This window comes from Carcharodon carcharias, chromosome 5, assembly GCF_017639515.1.
Source record: "Carcharodon carcharias isolate sCarCar2 chromosome 5, sCarCar2.pri, whole genome shotgun sequence".
NCBI lineage: Eukaryota > Metazoa > Chordata > Chondrichthyes > Lamniformes > Lamnidae > Carcharodon > Carcharodon carcharias.
The window spans coordinates 50,332,997-50,355,160 of NC_054471.1; the positions used below are offsets into that span (position 1 = coordinate 50,332,997).

Here is a 22,164-nt window from a genome sequence, read left to right on the forward strand (position 1 = left end):
TAGAATACTCCCTACTTGCCTGGATGAGTGCAGCTCCAACAGCACTCAAGAAGCTTGACCCCATCCAGATCAAAGCAGTCCGCTTGATTGGCACCCCATCCACAAACATTCACTCTCTCCACCACCGACGCACAGTAGCAGCAGTGTGTACCAACTACAAGATGCATTGCAGGAACTCACCAAGGCTCCTTTGACAACACCTTCCAAACACACAACCTCTAATATCTAGAAGGACAAGGGCAGCAGATAGATGGAATACCACCACCTGGAAATTTCCCTCCAAGCCACTCACCTTCCTGACTTGGAAATATATCGCCGTTCCTTCAGTGTCACTGAGTCAAAAGTCCTGGAATACTCTCCTGAACGGAACTGTGGGTGTACCTACACCATATGGAATTCAGCAGTTCAAGTAGGCAGTTCACCACCACTTTCTCAAGGGCGATTAGGGGTGGGCAATAAATGCTAGCCCAGCCAGCGATGTCCACATCTCATGAATGAATAAAAAAAATGTCAGCCCTCTGGAAGAGCAACGTGCCTAGTCCGACTCCCACGCTTTTTTCCCATACCCCTACAAATGTTTTGCTTCAGATAATTATCCAATTCTCTTTTGAAAGCCTCAGTTAAATCTGTCTCCATCTCGTATTCTGGTCCTAACCACTCGCTGGGGAAAAAGGCTTTTCCTCATGTCACTGTTGTTTCTTTTGCCGAATACCTTAACTTGGCATCCTGTGGCTCTTGGCCCTACTGGGAATGGAAACAGTTTCTCCCAATCCATTCTGTCCAGACCCCTCCTGATTTTGAACACCTCTATCGAACCTCCTCTTCAGCAAAGTGAACAGCCCCAGATTCTCTAATATATCCATATAACTGAAGTTCCTTATCCTTGGAACTATTCTCATGCATCTTTTCCTCGCCCTCGCTCATGCCTTCACATCCTTCCTGAAATGTGGTGTTCAGAATTGGACCCAATACTCCAGTTGAAGCTGAACCAGTGTTTTATAAAGGCTCATCATAACTTCCTTGCTTTTGTATTCTGTGCCTCTATTTATAAAGGCTAAGATCCTGTATGCTTTATTAACCACTTTCTCAACATACCCTGCCACCTTCAATGATATATGCATATATACCCTCTGGTTGCTCTGTTCTTGCATCCCCTTTAGAATTGTACTTTTTATTTTATATTATCTCTCCATGTTCATTTCACCAAAATGTATCACTTCACACTTCTCTGCATTAAATTGCAACAACCACTTGCCTGCAGATTCCACCAGCCTGTCGCAGTCCTCTTGAAGTTGATTACTATCCTCCTCACAGTTCATAGTACTTCCAAATTTTGAAATTGTGACCTGTACACCAAAGTCTATGCCATTGATATAGTTCAAGAAAGGTGCTCCTATCACTGCCCTTGGGGAACCCCAATATATATTTTCCTCCAGTCTGAAAACAACTGTTTACCTCTACTCTCTCTTTCCTGTCAGTCCTTGTGCTCCCACTGTCCCTTTTGTTCCATGGGCTTCAACTTTGCTAATGCGCCTGTTATGTGGCACTTTATCAAATGCCTTTTGGAAGTCCGTGAGCACCACATCAGCTACATGGCACTCATCAACCCTCTCTGTTACGTCATCAAAAAACTCAAGCAATTTGTTAAACATGATTTGTCCTTAACAAACCTGCGCTGGCTTTCCTTAATAAATCTGGATTTGCCCAATTGACTGTTGATTTTGTTCTGAATTATCATTTCAAAACAGCTTTCCCACTACTGAGGTTAAACTGACTAGCCTGTAGTTGTTGGGCTTATCCTTGCATGCTTTATTTAACCTGATACCCATAGAAGTTGAATAGAAGGTTTATTTTATTTGTATTTCCGCAAGTATATTTTAGTCTGGTACTGTTTTAGCTGGAGAAATTGGCTTGTGTGTGGAGTGGTGCAAATTAATTCATAACAATTAATGCAGCCGGGTTAACACTCCTAACTTGCAATATTAGTTTACTTTTGAAAATGTAAGTTAAACTTGAGAATAGTCATGACCATTTGAATGGTGGATGTTAACATGCATCATGTCAGGTTGTTGCCTTCTTTCTCATTTTCCTTTTTCTCTTTATTTCCCTTACCTGCCTTCTTTTGCTGCCTATGTATGTTGAGGGTGTGTAGGTTTTTAGAAATGGGGTAGAGTTTGCCTAAAACATCCACTCTTCAAAGTAAGTCTTTGCACTAAAATGAGTTGGTTGATATCTTTATTTGGCAACCTAATTAACAGTTTGACTTCAATGCTAAAAAATTGAATAATATGCAATTGTGAATTAAGACCAGATTGCATTGCCCAGTAAGAATGAACCTATTCATCCCTTTAAGAATTAGAATGGTTTTCCTGACTACCAATGGGAACAGAATTTACTCCTACTCCTTGATGAAAGTAAAACCATTGTATTATAATTATTAAAGGTAGTCTAATTAGTGGAAGGGTATGCCTTCAACCTTTTATGAAGAAATGAATGATAATTACTTGGTAGTCCAGAACTTGAGTGTTGCTTAAAAAAGGAGAAATGCTATTAGTGCTTTTCATCTTGCATTTATCAGGATAGATTTGCAAGAACACCACATTTCAAAGGAAGCATCGCTTTTGGTCCTGAAAAGTGCTTTTCAGATGAAAAGAACATGTCCATGCATTGTACCTTTTTCAAATAAACAAAAGCTTAGGGGACAGCCATTCCCTGGTTCATTTCCCATGGCAATGACTTGACCAGAGTTGGCTTGCCTGGCTTGAATTTAAACAAAAGTCTGGCAACTGTTCCCTGGTATATTATCCTTTGCAACAGCTCTCCCAGTCAGAATCCACTTGCCAAACTATCAGCACCCTCTTCTCATGCAGTATATATTGTTCTCTTTGAGGTTTCTTTCCTTGTCTGTCCTGATGAGTGCAAGACAAAAACTTCAACAGCTTGTCCCTTTTTTCAGAAATGGATTGTAATTTACCACACACTGTTAAAGCGCATTATATATGCCTTATTGAGTCTATAATATAACAAGGATCTTATATTAAATCAACCTAATATTTCTATTCAGTATATAATTTTTCCTGACAGTTTATCTTCCTAACCCTGGTATGCATTTTAACAGGACACTTCAAAAGGTATTCTGTAATACAAAGATACATCCATTTAATGCAAAATGCTGACAATAATCACACCTAAAATCCTAATAGTGCAGTTAATGAATAATGAAGTGTCAAACTGACCCAGTTCGCAATGCAAATGTGATAATTGGACCACTAATCTTGCAAAATTTTTCACACAAGCTTTCACAGAAATTAATGTTGGGGAATATTAATGTTAAAAAGCTGGACATTTGACTGAGTACTGATGCATAAGTAGCATTGAAATGAACTTTAAAGTGTTCCAACATGATCAAACCAGAATAGACTATAAATTGGGGGACTGTGCATACAGGTGTCAAATTCCCTCAAGTAAAGGAGGAACTGGAGTCGTCAGTGTGGTCTGCTGCACCTTTCATGCTGCCTTCATGTCAGGTCTGAATTGAGCTAAAGGCTGGAGTTCATCAATGTGGCACAGGGTTCAAAATACACAGGGTCATCCTTGAAACATCACAAGTAGTCCACAGAAAAGCAAATATGGGGGTGAAAAATTCAAGAACGATCACCCCTGTGCAATATTACCTTACATTATTGCTCCTTCTAGCTCTGGGGCTGAACAATTGCAGGTACAGGCACCTTGTTGAGAGAGGGAAAACACAGTGTTTGATTGGAGGAGCAGTGAGCAAGTATAAGAGACAATCTGTGGGTGGCTGCTCTTTTTCTTTTAATTCTTTCTTGGGATGTGAGCATTGCTGGCCGGGCATTTGTTGCCCTACCCTAAATGTCCTTGAACTGAGTGGCTTGCTAGACCATTTCTGTGGGAAGTTAAAAGTCAGCCACATCACTGTGGATCTAGAGTCCCATGTAGGCCAGACCAGGTAAGGATGGCAGATTTACTTCCCTAAAGGGCATTAGAGAAGGAAATCTGCCATCCTCCAATCAGATTCTGTCTCTCCCATGATGGCTGCACCTATCTGCCGATATTGATGCTCCTCGAGAGACAGAATCTATGTTTGGAGGAGCAGCAAGAGTGCAAGGAAGGAAAACTGTAATTGGAAGAGCTGGAGTGGCAGCGTGGGAAAGACGAAAGCCAAGATAATGGCAGATCCACTGCAGGTAAAGCAGTTCCAGCTGTGCCCAAGAGAAGGAGGGCTGGGAAATGCGGGGGAGGGAGAGAGAGGGGAGTAAGAGAGCGAGAAACTAAGGAAGGAGAGGGGGGTTGGGTGGAGAGGGGGGTTGGGTGGAGAGGGGGTTGGGTGAAGAAGGCCTCTCAGGGTGATAGTGAGTGTGTGGGCAACAGGCAACATTGTAGACTTTCGCACTTAAAGATTATCTCATTTATTTATGATTTTTCCTTCTAAAAGTCTCATCCTAGGCCTGGCTTTCAAGTTTGCAAACTACTGGAACTACTACTGGAACAATAATAATCAAGGAAAAAATAATATTTTTTTCTAATGGCTTTCTTCCTCTCTTATATTTGTTGCCATTTGGTAGTACAGAACTTGAGTATTGCTGAAAAAAGACATGTAACTTTTCATCTTGCATTCATTAGGACAATTCGCAAGAATACCAAATGTAAAGGGAACAACGATTTCTACATCATGAAAAGAGAGTTTTATATTTGCCCAATAATCTCTCGAGTCAAGTTTAAAGTAGGGAGAAAAACATTTTGTCAGGGAAATCCAGTTTTTTCTATTTGCTTAATATTTTTTTTTGTGTTTCTGCTATACGAGTGTCTGTTTGTATACAAGCTTTTATTGGCTGTCATTATGCTTGTGTATTAATTTTTAAAAAGCTTTGATGTGTAGAAAAAGTTGGGAGCCTGACCATCCTTGAGTTTGCTTTCATATCAGCCACTGGAGGACAATGAAAGAACAGTGGGATTGGGGGTGGGTGGGGAGGTTGTAAATGAAGTGAAACTGTTTAATTGGTGTTGGGTTCTTGGCTGCCTGTCCAGCACTAAGTTTCCTGTTTCTTTAATATCCTTTAATGGAGACATAGAGCGAGTTTGCAAATTCCTCCTTCGAGAACAGATTGGTTTCTAACTTGATTCTTTAGGTCAAAGGAGCCCCTGAAAATAAAAAAAATGGCTTCCAATAATCAAAACGTAACCCTGAAGAAAATCTGAAAGAGTCTTAGAAAAAATAAGTATTTTTGATGCCTGATGTGCTGCTGTCTCGTTGTGGAAAAAGAGCCCTGTGCAACCCCCCCCCCCCCCCCAGGGTTTAAATATGTTGACTTTACACAGGGGTGGGGATGAAGAGAGAAAATTAAAGCTATTGGGCGGGAGAAGTTTGAGATTTTTCATAGTAAGATTTCCAACCCCAATAATTAATTGAAATGTTAATGTGTTTTATATAAATGTAAATGTTAAGGGGATGGAGAATGGGATGCATTTGTCACAAAAATGCAACGGACGAAAATTACGCTACAGTGCTGGCTCTCGGATCATTTTGACAGATTGTTTTCTAGTTCTATAATGCAGTTGGTCAATTTCTGGTTCTACAATGTGATTGGCCAGAAAAATTATGCTGTCATAATGCAAGCTCATCAATGGACATGCTATGGTGCTGCATTTGATGTACAAGATTTTCAATATGATGGACTAGCAGAGTTCTCATGGCGTTGCTCGTTGATTAGAAATTTTTAAAAAATACATTGAGGGCATAACAGAAAGGAAAAAACACGCAGTTGCACAGAAGAGGCTGAAAATGGATAGGCTGAATGAAGGGAATTGTTGCTGCCTCATGTTCAGCATTTTACGGGTTGTTTTCTTTTAAAAACGTTCCAGGTTTTTTTTTCTCTCTCTCTCTCTTTCTATCCATTTTTTTTTACTGACACAGTTGCCTTGCTCACAATCACAAGATTCTGCCAGTTTGACACAGCCCTTTGAACCTCTGCGTGCTGAGATACGCAGTTCCTAATTAGTGTTTTTGAGCTGCTGAATGATTGAGGTTTTGTCATATATCATTACATTCTTGTTTGATTAAATAAAAAATGTTTGTTTGATTCACCCGTTTTGATCCTCACCATTTAGACTTTACTCTTATGATTTTCCAGCTGAATTCTGACCTTCAGCCATTTGTTGTGGAAACTTCCTGTGACACGATGCCTTTTAGTTTGAACTCTGCTCCAGTAATCTTGCATCAGGAGGCTTCAGGTCGGGACACTTGGATGAATCAACTTAAACAGGTACGGTTCACAGGGCATTGCAGGTTATGTTACTGACCTATAAAGCACAAGTTATGAACACAGGTGTAGTTAGCAAGTGGTAGCAGTCCTTGCTGGAAGTCAAGACTAAACATCCCGTTTCAAAGAAGAGGCTCAGAAACCTACTTGAGCTCCTGGTTAGGAATTTAGCTGGCTCTTAAGTTTTTTTATAAAATCTATTATTGACAATTTTGTTTCCTTATTTATTCGATCCATTGGCATGGGAATGTACTTCCCGTATCCTGCAGATTTAGAGCACAATATTAGGGAACATTGTGTCATGTTACAAAAATAAATTCCTTTAGTACATTTCAAACACTAGTCTTGCCCAGATCAATGCGCTCCCTCTCCATAAGGTGCTGACTGTCAATGCGGTTCAGTAATATGAGTGACGGGCACCTTTGCTGAAGTGGACGTTCTTCACATTGGAACATTGACAGTAAGTGGTAACAGGCTGTTTGACTGTGCATAGCTTTACAATGGATTCCATATACAAACGCTTTACAGCAACTCATTGTATAGCAGTCAGGAAACCTACCTGATTTTTCCTCATTTGAGCCCAGCAATGTTGCAACCAATTGATAATACATGGCCTCCAAAGGTGTCTCTTTCTCCATGTTGTGTCCGTGTTGTGACAGATACAAGTAGAATGATGCAAGGGTGATTGCGGGTAAGTCATTAACCAGAGGACACAGATTTAAGGAAATTAGCAAAAGGGAGGCAGATGAAAAATGATTGCTTCCCCTGCTGACACCAACTAATTTCCCACACCCGATTGTATATTTCAGCTGTTAGGTTACTTAAGATATTTTTCTTCTTAGCAATAGTAAACGATCTGATCAAAATTTGATTAAACACAACTCGCTACACATGTAACAAATAATTGAAGGAAATGCCCTAAACAAAACTTTAAAAGTGCAAATGTTCAACATTGTCTCATTATTGTGGCAAAAAGGAACTTTGACCATGCTTCATGTGGTTTTTGCTTAGTTTTTAAATCGCAGGTTTGAAAGATCACGCTCAAAATGGAGGTCATAATGTAGACAAGATTTCTGGGTTTGTGTGGTTCCTTTGAAGGGGACAAAGTATGTTGATGTGTTAATATATTGATCCAAGCAGACTTCAGGAAGAGGGCTATTCACTTTTGCTCAGAAAAATCAATTAAGTTAGAGGTACTTTACAGCAGGTGCAAATGGAGCGCAATTAATGTGTACTTAGGGTTGAAATGTTGTCACAATTGCTCAGGCTTAGACTATGTTCATTTAGATGCTTCAGAAAACATCCATTTACTGTGCATATACCTTGTCAATATTGTGATGCTGTAAACTGATTTTGAAAGCCAAAAATAGCAGCATATTGAAGGAATGATCAGGTGCCCGGCTGAGGAGCGAATCTCATGGGTTAGGGAACTTGTTGACAAAAACTAAAAATGCTGGAAAAACTCAGCAAGTCTAACAGCATCTGTGGAGAGAAAGACAGAGTTAATGTTCCGTGCCTGTATGACTCCTCTTCAGAGAACTGAAGAATCCACAGTATTTTGCCTTTATCTTAGGGAACTTGGTGTCTACCTAGCCTTTCGTTGTATGCCAGCAGCTGGATTTATTTTGCAAGAGTGTCTATGACTCCAGTACCATAGCAAAACACTGTGGATGCTGAAATAAAATGCTCAGTAGCAACTGGTTGAAAAGTTCTGATGAAAAGCCATTGACCTGATGTGTTAACTCAGCTTCTGTCTGCACAGATGTTACCAGACCTACTAAGCATTTCCAACCTTTTCTGTACTTATTTCAGATTTCCAGAATCCACAGTATTTTGCTTTTGTACTTAGTATAGTGCATTCTTCAGGTGGGATTGTCAAAGAATTCACCCAATATTCTCCATTCTGGTTGAGCATAGTTGTGTCACCATATGCAGCTTTCCTGCAATAGTGCATAAAAGTAAGTTTGGATATATAAGGACACAGCAATGAAAATCACAATTTCTTTTTCTAAAGAAAAACATATGGAATCCTAGGTTTTATTCATAGAGGTGTCAAACCCAAGCACAAGAAAGCATGTTAACTCCGTAAAAATCATTGGCTAGGCAAGAGTTAGGATATTTTGCGCAGTTTTGGTTACTGTGCTTTAGGAAGCCAAGACTATAGAAAGGGTACATAAGCGATTCATAAGTTAATGGTCAGGGATGAGAGGCATTGGTTATGAGGAGAGACTATAGAAACCTGGCTCTTTTCATTAGAGCAGAGATAGAGGTGTTCAAAATTGTAACAAGGTAATTAAGGAAAATTATTTACACTGATCTATGAATTAATAACTGAAGAGCATAAATTTAAGATCATCACCAAAAAGATGAAGATTGGTTGGCATAGAATACCTTAGCAGAAACAGTGGCTTAAATATTTTTTTAAAAATCAAAATTTGGGTGGAGAAAGAAATGCGGTTAAATGGGTATTCCTTGCAGAGAGCTGGCACAGGTGCAGTGGGCCAAATGGCAGCTTTACCTGCAGTATAATTCTAAGGATCTATGTTGTGGAAAGTGCCGAATCATATAAATATAGAATTAGTTTGGAGTTGCGGCATGTGAGGAAATGTAGGAGACTTGTAGAAACTGATTTATCTGATTGCTCTGTGTTACCTATTTGAAGAATACATTTGTCCAACTGCTTCAGTGTTTGGTCATTAGTTCAAACAATGGTCACCCTTGTTACAAATACAAAAACAATAAAATTGGTGTGTGTTTCATCCTGTTTTAGGGATTACTCCATCAGAGCCAATGTTTTTGCATGCAGTGAAATAAGAATATGTCAGTGATGTGGCCTCAAGGTTTTCTTTATTTTAAGGGCACTATATTTAAGAAAATTAGAGAACTCTTTCATTCACTGAAAAACACCAACAAGATGCTTATTTTGTCAAAATGAATCTGGAGCTATTAAAAGTAACTCAAAACTCTTCTGGTTTTTCTTTTACCTGAAAATAGAAGTGTGTTTTTATAGGAGCATGCACACTACATAGTGAGAGCAGTACAGTGTCCAGTTTTTGCAAAATCAGTGGGCATGGAATCTGAGTATGTTTTTATTAAACAGTCCCTGCTGTGTATGGGTAATAACGTCTTACTCCACCTGGTCCTCAGAATAGCTTTAATTAATGCTCTGAAAGTGTAGCTTTTAATCATTTGTCCCAGGAGTACTCTGAATCTTCATTACTGTGAATCAGATTGAAAAGGAACTGTAGCAGAAAATGTGTTTTTGTTATAGGCAGTTAACCCTCAGACTTCATTGTTAATAAAGCCTAATGGTGTTCTTCTAATAAAATACTGAAAATTGTTAAATTCAAATTAAATCAGTGACAAGTACACATTCATGGGAGGAGCTGATAAACCTAGGCACACCTCCAGTTTTTAAAATATTCTTTTTTCCCTTTTGAGGAGAATTCCATTTCATATCACTGACCTGAACCATAACCAAAAGGTTATCTCACAAGGTGCACTAGATCTGAAAGGTCAAGTGTGATTACCCAAGGCAGCTCCTGTATTACCTTCCGTGTCCTGCTATTTAAGAAACCGACAATTTAAGTGGGGAACATAGGACTTAGGAGCAGGAGTAGGCCATTCAGCCCTTTGGGCCTGCTCTGCCATTCAATAAGATGTCTGATCTGGTTGTGGTCTCGACTCCACTTTCCTATCTGCCCTCCCATAACCCTTGATTTCCTTATCTATCAAAAATCTTAACTCAGCCTTAAATAAATTTAATGACCCAGCCTCCTCTATTTTCTGGGGAAGAGAATTCCACATATTAACGACCCTCTGAGAGGAAAAAATTCTCCTCATCTCTGTCTTAAAAGGGAGACCTCTTATTCTTCAAAACAGTGTCCCCTAGTTTTAATCTTGCCCTCTTGGTTCATAGATGAGTTTGTACAATTCAAATTGGTATTTATTCTCTCTTAATTTTCTTCTCCCTCATCAAGCAGGCCTACCGACTTTACCACCACTCTCCACTCCCAGTTTATAATATACTTAATCAAAGATTCTCCCCATCATCAAATCTTTTCCACTTCTCTGTTTTTCTTCCACACTCTGATGAAACTGCTGAGTCAATTTGGGATATTGTGTCAGATACCAGCAACATTCCAGTACTGTATTTAACTGGACATCCTATATTCTAAGCCTAAATAGGGAGTATAACAGCAAAGGATAAAATATAGGACACTCCAAAACTTCCATTCTTTAGTAGGCAACAACCGTTGAGACCAGATACACCAAAGTTTCATTAGGTGGTCATGATAATGGACATTTGAAGAAAGAAAATTTTTACTGAGGACCCAGCTTACAAGGAACCATCTACAACTACAACAACAAATTGCATTTATATAGGTGTCAGCTGTGGCTCAGTTGGTAGCACTCTCCACCTCCCACTGGTGCCCCCCCCCCCCACCAGCCCCCCCCAACCCGAACCATATGGTTGCAGATTCAAGCCTCAATCCAGGGATTGAGCACAAAAATCAAGGCTGATGTTCCAATGCAGTTCTGCCGGTGTCTGCCATCTTTTGAAGGAGGCATTAAATAGAGGCCCTGTCTGACCACTCAGCTGAAAGATCCACTCAGCTGTAAAAGATATGTGGCACTGCTCTGAAGAAGAGCTAGCAAGTTATCCCCGGTGTCCTGACTAACCATTATCCCTCAATCAGCATCACACAAACGGAATGTCTGGTCATTATCACCTTGCTCTTTAAGGGAGTTTGCTGTGTGCAAATTGGCTGCTGTGTTTCCTACATTATAACAGCAACTACACTTCAAAAAGCACTTAGCTGGCTGTAAGGTGCTTTAAAACACCTGGTGGTCATGAAAAGCACCAATTAAATGCAACATAGGTTTAATATCATTATTGAACATAGGCAAACGTCCCAAGGTGCTTCAAAAGAGCTGTATTTAACAAAATTTGACACCGAGCCTCAGAATGAGATAATGGACAGATTATGAACGGCCTGGTTCGGTCTCAGGCATTGGCCCATGCAGAAGGATGGAGTCGGTAGCCAGGCATAGATTCATATAATGCTCTTCACATGTAGGAAGATGTCTTTATATTGAGGGGAACAAAATAATAGATGCCAAGGGGAAGGAGCAAAGGGAAATGTGGAGAGTTTCAGGGTTGTGGAATCAAAGGCACAGCCAAAGAAAACTGAGGAAGTTTCGGGGAGAGAGTAAGTGTAAAGTTGGGATGGGGGTGTGGTGGGGCAGCGCTGGGCACAGATCACTAGGAGCTAGTCGCACCCCTACCACTCCTTGATAGTGAAGAGAATGCAAAGGGGCAAACCAATCAGAAATCTTAATTGCATATACTGCTGTCTCAGCAGCACATAGAAGTTCTCCAGCTGACCACCTCGTAGCATTATACGTATAGAATGTGGGAAGGCAACAGTAAACTGCCAAGGAGCAGAGACCCTTTTGGAGAGGAGGTTAGAAAGGATATATTGATATTGGAAGGAATGCAGCACAGATTCACCAGAATTGTACCAAACTCCTGGGGTTAAGTTATGAGGACACATTGCATAGGCTAGGCTTGTATTCCTTAGAATACAGAAGGCTTATGGATGATTTGCTTCAGTCTTTTAGGACTTTGAAAGAAGCTGATAGAGCACTTTTTCTTCTCCTTGAGCTTTTTTTTCCTTTGTTTATCTGATCCTGGTATTTGCATTCTTCCCTTTTTCTTCCACCTTCACCCTAACATTGGTGGGAAAACCTTCAGCCATCGGGACCTGATGCTTTGGATCACTCTCAATAAAGTACTTCTGCCTTGCTACTTCGATTCCCACCTCAAGATCAACATCAAGCCCTACTTCTGAATTTGTCATGAGATACCACTCTTAATTCTTCATGCGCTACTGCTCAGATCCATTTGCTTCATGAAAGTGCCTGAAGACTTTTACCATATTAAAGGTGTTATATAAATGCAGGTATTCTGTGTCTTTGTATGTGGCAATTGAGTTAAATTCAAAGGACGAAGGAAACCATCTATCTTGTTTTCATGTGACCCCGTAAATTTATATCTAATTTGCTACTGATCAAAGTGATAATTGTTAGTGCTGTGGAGCTGAACTCATGTTCCATTTTGGGGACCAACTGTCGGGATCAAATGCATTCAGACATGGTGTAGAATGACCAGACAGAAGGTAGTTTCCTGACCTTTTCCCCGATAATGTCCTTTAAATGACTTTATCTCTGACATCAGAGGAGCACTCACTAGATGGCTCACAACAGTATCCTATAAACCTTTCTCATTGAGTTTGCCAATGTAGAAGCCTGCAGCCAGTAGGAACAGAGCTGTGTCACTTACTGTTTTGCTTACTGTGGTCCTACAGTGTCAGAGTGACTAATACTTTTACCAGCAAAAGAGCGATAGTTCTGGAGTCTCGCACTTGAACTTTTTCATAATGTGAATGTATGAGATGACTGAGTTCCATCACACAGGGAAAGTCAAAGGCATGTTGTATAAGTACTTTCATACCAATAAAATGCAACTCGAATTTGTAAAGTAACAGCGTGGCATTTCAGGATAATTAGTTTAGTGATGTAAACCCAGAACACCAGGTTAATTGCGTGCTGAAACTTGCAGCTGCATTCTGTGTATGCTTATTAAGCCAAAGTGTTATGGCAGTTTCTTCAGTGTTGTGTTTTCACTGCAGGTTGATAATGATTTCCAGGCTCTTGTACCATTTCGCTATCCTTTTAACTGTTTTAAAAAATACGCTTTTTTGTTGCTTTTAGCATTTTCTATCAGCTGTTTCTGTTTTCGAGAAAAGCTACTGGAAAAAAACGATGAAAACTGACGACTAGTTATTGCATTTTTTAGAAATGGAATGCATTTTGTGCCACCAAGTCATGGAATATGGAACACTCGATTACGTTTTCATGCTTCACCCCATAATCAAGGCTGATGCTTCAGTGTTGAGGGAGTCCTGCATTATTGGAGGCTCTGTCCTTTGGATGGTGTGTTAAATCAAAGTGCATTTGTTTGCTCAGGATGGGTGTGGAATATCCCATGGTGCTGTTCACAAAGGAGTGAAGGAACTTTCCCAGTTCCTGGCCAACATTTGTTCCTCAATCAACACCACCAATTTTTAACATTTACCTTGACTGCCGGTAGGTCTAGCTGCACAGAATTGGGTTCCACACTGGGAGTTACGAGTTCAATTCCAAGTGAAACTCTGGCGAGGCATACTTCACTAGTCACCGGCAAGGCTGTAATGGCTAAAAGCTTCTTCATTTATTTTTGTGTGGGCGGGAAGAAGGGAAGGAGAATTGACTGAATTAATTCTATCCTGCCGAAGTGAACCATTTGCTCTCCCTCCAAATAATGATACTGACAGCAGCTGTACACAAGTCTGCAGCAACTCGGCCAGGCCTGCCCTTGATTGAAGAAAGAATTGTGGCGATGGGTGGGTACAGTGGAGACTCAGTGCAAGCCAAATATAAATATTCCTTTCAAAATGGGAAGATTCTATGCAGCAAAAAAGCTGCACAGTGCACAAAGCTTGTATTTAATGAAATCCAAATAGCAGAAGATGGATCTTTTATATATGCTGTCCCTGTAAACCAGGTGTACATATGGACTTTTGTTGACTATTCAAACCAAGGAACTCAAGTCCAGATGAAATTTAATTGACAACAGTAACTTGTATTTATAAAGCACTTTTAGATTACAAGCATCCAAAGGCACTTCACAAATAAGTGAATAATGGTAAGTGAAGACTGACCCAGGAAAGGAAAGGTTAAGAGCAACAACTAGACACTTGGTCAAAGATCTGGGCGATGTGAAGCTTTTTAAAGGAGGAGGGAGAGGTAGAGGGGTTTAATGAGGGCAATTCTGCAGAGTTGAAAGAAAGAAAATGACTTTCATTTATAAAGTGCTACGCACAACCACTGGACGTCTCAAAAGTGCTTCACAGCCAATGAAGTACTTTTTGAATTGTAGTTACTGTTGTAATGTAGGAAACGTAGGAAAACCAGGAAGCTGAAGACCTTGCTGCCGGTAGTGGAACAAAGGGATGAAGAATACTGGTGTAGTCAGTGACTATAATGCATTTGAAATAAAATTATTAAAATTAGCTAGCCTTTTATAGGAACAAGAAGACGGAGAAACTGAAGCTTAATGATTCCATGCTTCCACTTCTGAGGTGATTGTGGGACAACCATTTGTAAGCATGACTCTTGACACAAAAGATTCTGATTTGCTGAGTTGGAACTTAACATTAAAAAATAAGAGCAGGAGTAGACCATTCGGCCCCTCGAGCCTGCTCTGCCATTCGTCAAGACCATGGCTGATTGGTTTGTGTTCCAATTTCCACATTTCCATCTAACCCCAATAACCTTGGATTCTTGTTAGGCAAGGGAATCAATCTACCTCTGTCTTAAAAATATTCAATGACCCCGCCTCCACCACCTTCTGAGGTAGAGAATTCCAAAGTCGCACAACCCTCTGAGAGAACAAAATTCTCCTCATCTCTCTGTCCTAAAAGGGCGAACCCTAATTTTAAAACAGTGCCCCCTAGTTCTGGACTCACCCACAAGAGGAAACATCCTTTCGATGTCCACCTTGTCAAGGCCATTCAGGATCTTGTCTACTTCAATCAAATCACCCCTCACTCTTCTAAACTCCAATGGAAACAAGCCCAGTCTGTCCAATCTTTCCCCATAAGACAACCCACTCATTCCAGGTATCAATCTAGTAAACCTTCTCTGAACCTCCTCCAATGCATTTACATCCTCCCTTAAATAAGGAGACCAAAACCGCACACAGTATTTGTCTCTTTATTACCTTTGTAACATCTAGTCTTGACTGTTGATGTATTCTTAGGTTTTTTCTCTCTGTCCCTTCCTGCCATTCTCTGACCCTCATTTGCTCTCCTGCCTTGACTCTGCACCTTGAATTGCTACCTCTACCCAAACTTGATCCCCACCCCTCTTGTTTATTTTAAAGCTCTCTACTTCCCATCTATGCGATTTGCAAGAATACTTGTCCCAGCACAGTTTAGGTGTAACTGTCCAAAGGAGTAAACTGGTTGGTATTGACCAAATTTTATAGTCCACTGATCATGAGAGCCATAACTACAGAAATGAGATAAGGGCCTAGGTTTTCAAATCTTAATGCCCACTGTAACCAGTTTAAAATGTCAGTATTACAATATGAAACCTAGTCTAGGGAACCTTATGTCCTGCAGAACTTTTTAACAGAACAGGCAATGATGATGAATAAATCAAATTAAAATGAGCTAGCAGATTGCATTTTAGTTTATTAATTTCCAGTTGAGTCATTGATGCAAAGTGTTTGTTGTTCACCAGCTTGTCTCTGTTTTTAGGCTAAAGTGAATGGAAGGCAAGCTGATTACGCCAAGGTATGTTCTTCACTTTTTAATCTATTATAGCTGGTGTATATTAATATATTAAAGAAACAAGATTGATTATGCTAATAGAATTATTTTTGCATATCACAAAAGTTATCAATTAAACACATGTTGGAAGGGCAAATATTTTCCAGTAATTATATTCCCTCTTTAAGTGTAAGAATATTAATATTTTTGATTGTGGTCAGATATTTATGAATAAGTAATACATAGATGGGAGATTGGATTCTGTCAGTCCTTCTGCAGCCCTTCAATCTGAAATAGTGCCCTTAATGAACAAACAAGCTCAGATATGGTAGGACTCACCAATGTGTTATCTCAGCCTTCTATCTGAGGTAGGACCCTCTGTTCTCTATGATTGTCTTCTTTCTTGTGACTATCCACCCCCAATAAAAACCGCTTAAAAGGACAAATATAAAAATAAGAAAATGGCACAGCAAGAGAGCAGATAAGCTTCCCCCTGGCTGCGCAGCAGATTTGTGCAGTGCCTACTTGAGCTATACAGATCAGGAAGATTACAGGTTTGCTTCTTGGCCTGTGCTGAGTCAATTGATCTCAGTCTGAACAGGCAAGGGAAGGTGAAGAAACAGTCGTGGTCTATATCAACAGTCTATATCAACCATGGTCAGCAAGGCACCCGTGGAAACATTGAAACCACAGAGGTAATGCAGAAACGAGCCAATAGGCTGATCGCCAGCATCAATAGGTTGATCTATGAGGCAAGCATGGGTCATCTGGGTGATCAGAGACTCTTTCAAGTGTCAGTTGGATGATGTAATGGAGGGTTGTAAGTCTTATTCTGCACTGTAATCACAAGATTGATCAAGTGACCACCCTGCTAGAATTAATGGAGATTGATTCTAGAAAGAATTGGTAGGCTGGAGCAGCAATTAGGGATGGGCAACAAATGCTGGCCTTGACAGCGATGCCACATCCTGTAAAAGAACAAAAAAAATCTGTTTTCTGGTAGGCTAGTGACTGTTTCCAATGGTCATCTTGGGATTCCCTAATAAATGCTGCTCTTTCCAAGGATTTGAACAGTGCGTTATATACAATTGGAGTATCCCCTTGTCCTCCCTGTTCATATCGGAATTCAAAGTGAATCTGTCACAGGGAAAAACAAAACCCTGAAGAAGTTCTACTCCACTTAGCATGCAAGGCCCTCACTCTTCTTGGTGGTTTTGTTCCCTACCTGGTGGAGTCTTGTACGCTTTCGCTCCACTGGGAAAAGCCAGAAAGGAAGCTTTCATGATAACACTACACTGGCATTTTCAGGACATAAATATATAAATATCTTTTCACCCTGGGAAATTCTTCATCCCAAAGAAAAAGGAAAATCTCTCCCACGTGAAAGAAATGCTTTGTAGTTTTAAATTTGGCTGTTCATTTTCCAAGGTGTTTTTAAAAGAAAAAAGTTGTTTTCTTTTACTATGTTTCAAAAAAGCGTTCTTGTAGGGAGCGGGGGAAGGAGAAAGAAGCAGCATTCTTCAAACATTAACTTACTTGATGGAGTTATTTTACATTGTGTTCACAGTGTTTGCAGAATTGGACTATTTTCATTTATTATCACATGTAGTTTTTGCTTCTCAAGCGTTTTACATGCTTGGGCAGTGCAATGTAACGAGGTGCTTCAGGCAGTTTGTTGCCTTTAGCCCAAGAATCAGATGTATGGAAGTTGGTGTATTTCAAATATTGTGCACTGACGTATTTGGGGAGTGGCTGTGATTCTTCACTCCAGTTATATTGGTCAGCACTACCTCGATGGGAGGCACTGAGACACTAAGTAGTAGTGGAGGCGAAGGTATTAAGGTCAATGAGTCCTCAAGAATAGGCCCAGATCTTCTGGTCAGCAGCAATGCTGGGGGCATTAGCACTGCTCGCTACTCGTTGACCCGTCACTACTGCTCATTTTCAGCCAGGACCTCTGATCCTGGCTGCATCGTCAATGGGACAGCAAGCCATACCCATAGAAGACAGACAAGCGCAGAGAAGATGAGTGAAGAGAGGACATGCCTCCTTTTTTTACGACCTTAGCTGCTGTATTCAGGTAAGTTTTTAAAGGTTTCTAGTCTTTCAGTGGGTTAGTGAGTGGGTTGGGGGGGGTTGGTGGAGAGTGGGTTTAGCCAGGTCAGGTGTGATGCTCAGTTCAATTACACTGGCTAATCTCTGAGTTAGACCAAGTATTACCCTAGATTTAGCTAGATACCTACCCACTTCCTGGATAGGTATCTAGCTAAATCCCTCATGTCTGGCCCAAGTCTCTGACACTAAGCTCAGTGTAAGATATATTTGTGGAGGGACCCAGGCAATGGAAATCAGCCCATTGGAAGTTTAAACTTCACGGGCAACTTCAGCACAAATGTGAGAGTCAGGAGTTCTGCAGTGTCCCAACACGCATGTCTCAACTTAAGTCCAGGTATCTACTATAGAAACCAGAAGATTTGGGCCCCTCATACTTATTCCTGCATCAGCAACTTGTATTTATAAAGCACCTTTAACAAAATAAAGCATCTCAGGGTGTTTTACAGGGAGTGTTACCAAACATAATTTGACACTGAGCCACATAAGGACAGTTGACCAAAAGTTGGTCAAAGAGGTTAGTTTTAAGGAGTGCCTCAAAGATAGACAAGGAAAGTGGTCTAGTGAGCTCTAGAGCTTAGGGCCTAATAAGCTGAAGATACAGCTGCCATTGATATAAAGTGATAATTCTAGAATGGGCAAGAAAACAGAATTGGAAAAGTGCAGAGATCTTCGAGGTTTGTAGGGCTGGTGGGGGTGACAGAGATAAGGAGGAGCGAGGCCGTGGAGGGAATTTTAAGATCAAGATGTTGTTGGACCACGAGCTAACTTACATAAGCAAGCACAAGAATGATGGGTAAACAGGACTTGACGTGAGTTAGGCTATGGGCGGCAGAGCTTTGGATGAACTGAAATTTGCAGAATGCAAGGTGGGAGGGGGGCCAGCCAGGAACGTATAGAAATAGCCATGTCTAGCGGTAACAAAGGCGTAAATGACCGTTTTAGCAGCAGGAGAACTGAGGCAGAGGTGGAACTGGGTGATGTTATGGCAGTGGAAGCAGGCGGTCTTGATGGAGAGAGCCTGGAATCAGAAGCTCATTTCAGGGTCAAATAAAATGTCAAGAGTGTGAACAGTCTGGGTCAGCCTCATATCATGGCCAGGGAGGAAGATGGAGTCAGTGGCTAGGAAAGCAGAGTTTTTGTGTGTGAATTGAAGACAACGGCTTGGACTTCCCAATATTTAAGTGGAGGAAGTTTCTGATCACTGCATGTCAGACAAGCAGTATCATGAATCTCTCCTGCTTTCCATCCTGTTACAGATCTTCCCTTTCATTTTTTTCCCCATACTTCCCCTTTTAATGACTCTTTACTTGCTGAGAACTCATCAGATCTCTAACTTTTCCCTTTTCTGATGAAATGTCATTGATCTGAAACATTAATTCTGTTCTGTCTCCAGAAATGCTGCCAGATCTGCTAACGTTTTCTGTTTTTATTTTAGATTTCCAGCTTCGGCAGTATTTTCCTTTTGTGCTATGATAAGTTAGAGGTTATGGGTTGAGAGAGGTGGGGGTGATAAGTCAGAGGTTATGGGTTGAGAGAGGTGGGGGTGAGTTGGAGCTGGATGATGTCAGCAGATATGTGGAATTGATATAACAACAGAAAATACTGGAAATACCCAGCAGGTCTGGCAGCATCCACGGAGAGAGAAGCAGAGTTAATGTTTCAGGTCAATGACCCTTCATCGTAACCCTTCACCTAAACCATCCCTAGCAGTTAGACAAGGAAATAACTGTCCCCACTAGCTGATAGTACAAGGAATAGGGAACAAAGATTTAAGGTTTTGGGCAAGAGTTGCAGGGGGAATGTGAGAAAGAACTTATTTTATATAGTTGAGTGGTAGCGACTTGGAGCTCGCTATCCATGAAGTGGAAACAGTCAATGATTTCTAAAGGTAATTGGATGGGCATTTGAAAGAAAAAAACTTGCAGGGCTACAGAGATCGAGTGGAGGAGTGAGACTGAGCAGATCGCTCCATGGAGATTCAGCACGGACTCGATGAACAGCATGGCTGCCTCCTGTGCTGTAAATGACTATGGCATTCACTAAACACAGTAATCTTCATTGTACAATCTGACTGAGTGTTCCCTTCATTCAGAACCAAACTGTTTTTAACAGCGTGGGTGGAAATTCACTATATTTTAATGCTTTTTGTCTCAGTGGTTGAAATGGAGCAAGTATTTTAAATTAAATGACGTTGGAAGTTTGTCTTCATGTTATTGCAGATTGCTTAGAGGAGACAAATTGATGAAAAATAGGTAAGACTAATCTTAATGCAGCAAACTGTGCTAATGAGAGAACTTGTTTGGTTACTGATGAATATCCTTTACTCCTTTGAGTTTCTTAATGTAGAGTATGAAAGAATGTGCTCAGCCAGTGATGGTTATTTGATCGGAGGAGATTAAGGATGATTTAGTAGAGGTGTTTAAAATTATGAAGGAATCTGACACAGTAGATATAAACAAATTTATTTTCAATGATTGAGGGGGCGTAGAACAAGGACACATAGATATAAGGTTAAAGGTAAGCGATTTACCATAGAGAGCAGGAGATATTTTTTACCCAGGGTTGCGAGGTTGTGTATAGGTGATTGAAGCAGAGATCATGTCAACACTTGAGAGTGGGTTAAATCAGTACTCGAAGGAAAGCAGGATAAAAACTGCATGGGAACAGGACAGGTATGTGAGATTAGGACTAATGCAACTGTGGTTGATAAGCACTATCTAGTTAGATTGAAACTACATACTACCACACTGGTGGGTTGATTCTATTCTTTGATATTAAGTCATTTTGTTCTAGAAATTCCTTCCATTCTAGTTTGCTTGTGGGTGACCAAATTTGTGCAAACACAGGTGATGGGTTTTATACCAATAGTTTACTTTAACCCGATCAAAAATGTTGGCCTTTTCATGAAATAGATCTTCTTTTCTAACATCTTTTTGCTTAAAATTTATAAGTTATGCAGATTGCAGAAAAAATGATCCTTAGGTTTCAATTCTAGCATAAACTCTGATGAGTTAGCATTAGAAATTACGCAGAAATCAGATTTTATTGCACTGAACATTGAATTGTTGTTTAAGGAACTTTGCAAAAACTTGTCTGATTATCGGTCATCAATGCTGATGGCAAAAAAAAATTGCAAAAATATCAAAATAAAAATGGTGCACAGGTATATTTATTGCTTTTCCATATCTTGCTATTTCTGCTGCAAAGGGAACCAGTGCATCTTCATATTTCTGGAACTAAATAAAACATTCACATAGAAATGTGAATCATATAACAAATGTTGATAGAGATTGAATAGCTATGTCATTAAGCCAACTTTGAAATGGATATTTTTCTTTAGAAATGAGCAATGGCAAGGAAGATAAGGCCTAGATAAAGTAATAAAAGTGCAGGAAAAACTCTGCAGGTCTGGCAGCAGAACTAACATTTCGGATTCAGTATGACTCTTCTTTGGAACCCCAAAATTCATTGAGGTGGGGCATAAGGGGATAAAGCAATGTCCTTTGCTGAACAAAGATCATTCAGCATCAGAGAGGGGAAGGTCAAGGTATAGTGAATACATGGCGAAAGGTGGAATTAGAAGAAGGGATGGGGTCAGAGTGAAAGAAAGGGGAGGAAGGATCTAGAGGAGTATCAGTACCCATAAGTTGTTGGTGCTTGCATTCCTTAACACGGAAAGGAAGAGTAAAAAGCTTCTTGTTTAGGCGCCAGATGAGACAAAGAAGGAAATGAAACTGGGGACCAGGACAGCTTGGAGATGGGGTGAGTCGGTGCTATTGGAGAGAGAGGTAGAGTGTGTACACGTGGCACTGAGTGCGGATCTCAGGATGCAGCAAGAACAGTAGTCCGAGGAACGTTGTATGTCTCGGAGATACCTGTAACCCTAGGTGGATTTGAAACATGAAGTATGGAATTCAGTTAGATAAGTCGGAGCTGGAGACAGTCACTGAGGAAGGAGATGTGACTGTGAAAGCAAGTTTTGGTAAACACCTTATCAAACCCTAGGAGGGAAAGCAATGAAGGTGATCAAGGTGAAAGAGACAAACGGAAATCCCATCAGAGAGAAGAGCAGAACTTCTTCAAGGTAGGCATTCCTGGAAGAGAAGTGGCAGTGAATTAAACACTAAAATAAAAGCAAAATACTGCAGATCTGAAGTAAAAGCAAAAAGTGCTGGAACAACTCAGCAGGTCTAGCAGCATCTGTGGAGAAAGAAACACAAGTTAACATTCAGAGTCCAATGACTCGTCTTTGGAACTCAGATGATGTAAAATAGCTGCCCCTTTGGGAATATGCCATCATCTCTGGGCATACCGTCTATTGTTTACAGAATGAAATGAAAGATTTTTTTTAAAAGGATAGTAAGTAAAATGGGGATAGTTTGGATAAT

At 40.4% G+C, this 22,164-nt stretch overlaps 1 protein-coding gene across 8 annotated transcripts in view; it reads left to right on the forward strand.

The window, feature by feature from the left end:
• Positions 1-22,164, forward strand: part of pdss2 (prenyl (decaprenyl) diphosphate synthase, subunit 2) — a 221,873-nt gene that overhangs the window by 188,031 nt on the left and 11,678 nt on the right. For 6 of the 8 annotated variants that reach the window (XM_041187216.1, XM_041187215.1, XM_041187217.1 and 3 more), the window contains exons 7-8: positions 6,153-6,284; positions 15,650-15,685. In XM_041187216.1, the coding sequence (XP_041043150.1) occupies positions 6,153-6,284; positions 15,650-15,685 (168 nt within the window). Of the gene's footprint in view, positions 1-6,152; positions 6,285-15,649; positions 15,686-19,995; positions 20,029-21,781; positions 21,823-22,164 lie in introns of those variants that run through there. The other 2 variants (XM_041187219.1, XM_041187220.1) reach the window with 2 other exon arrangements.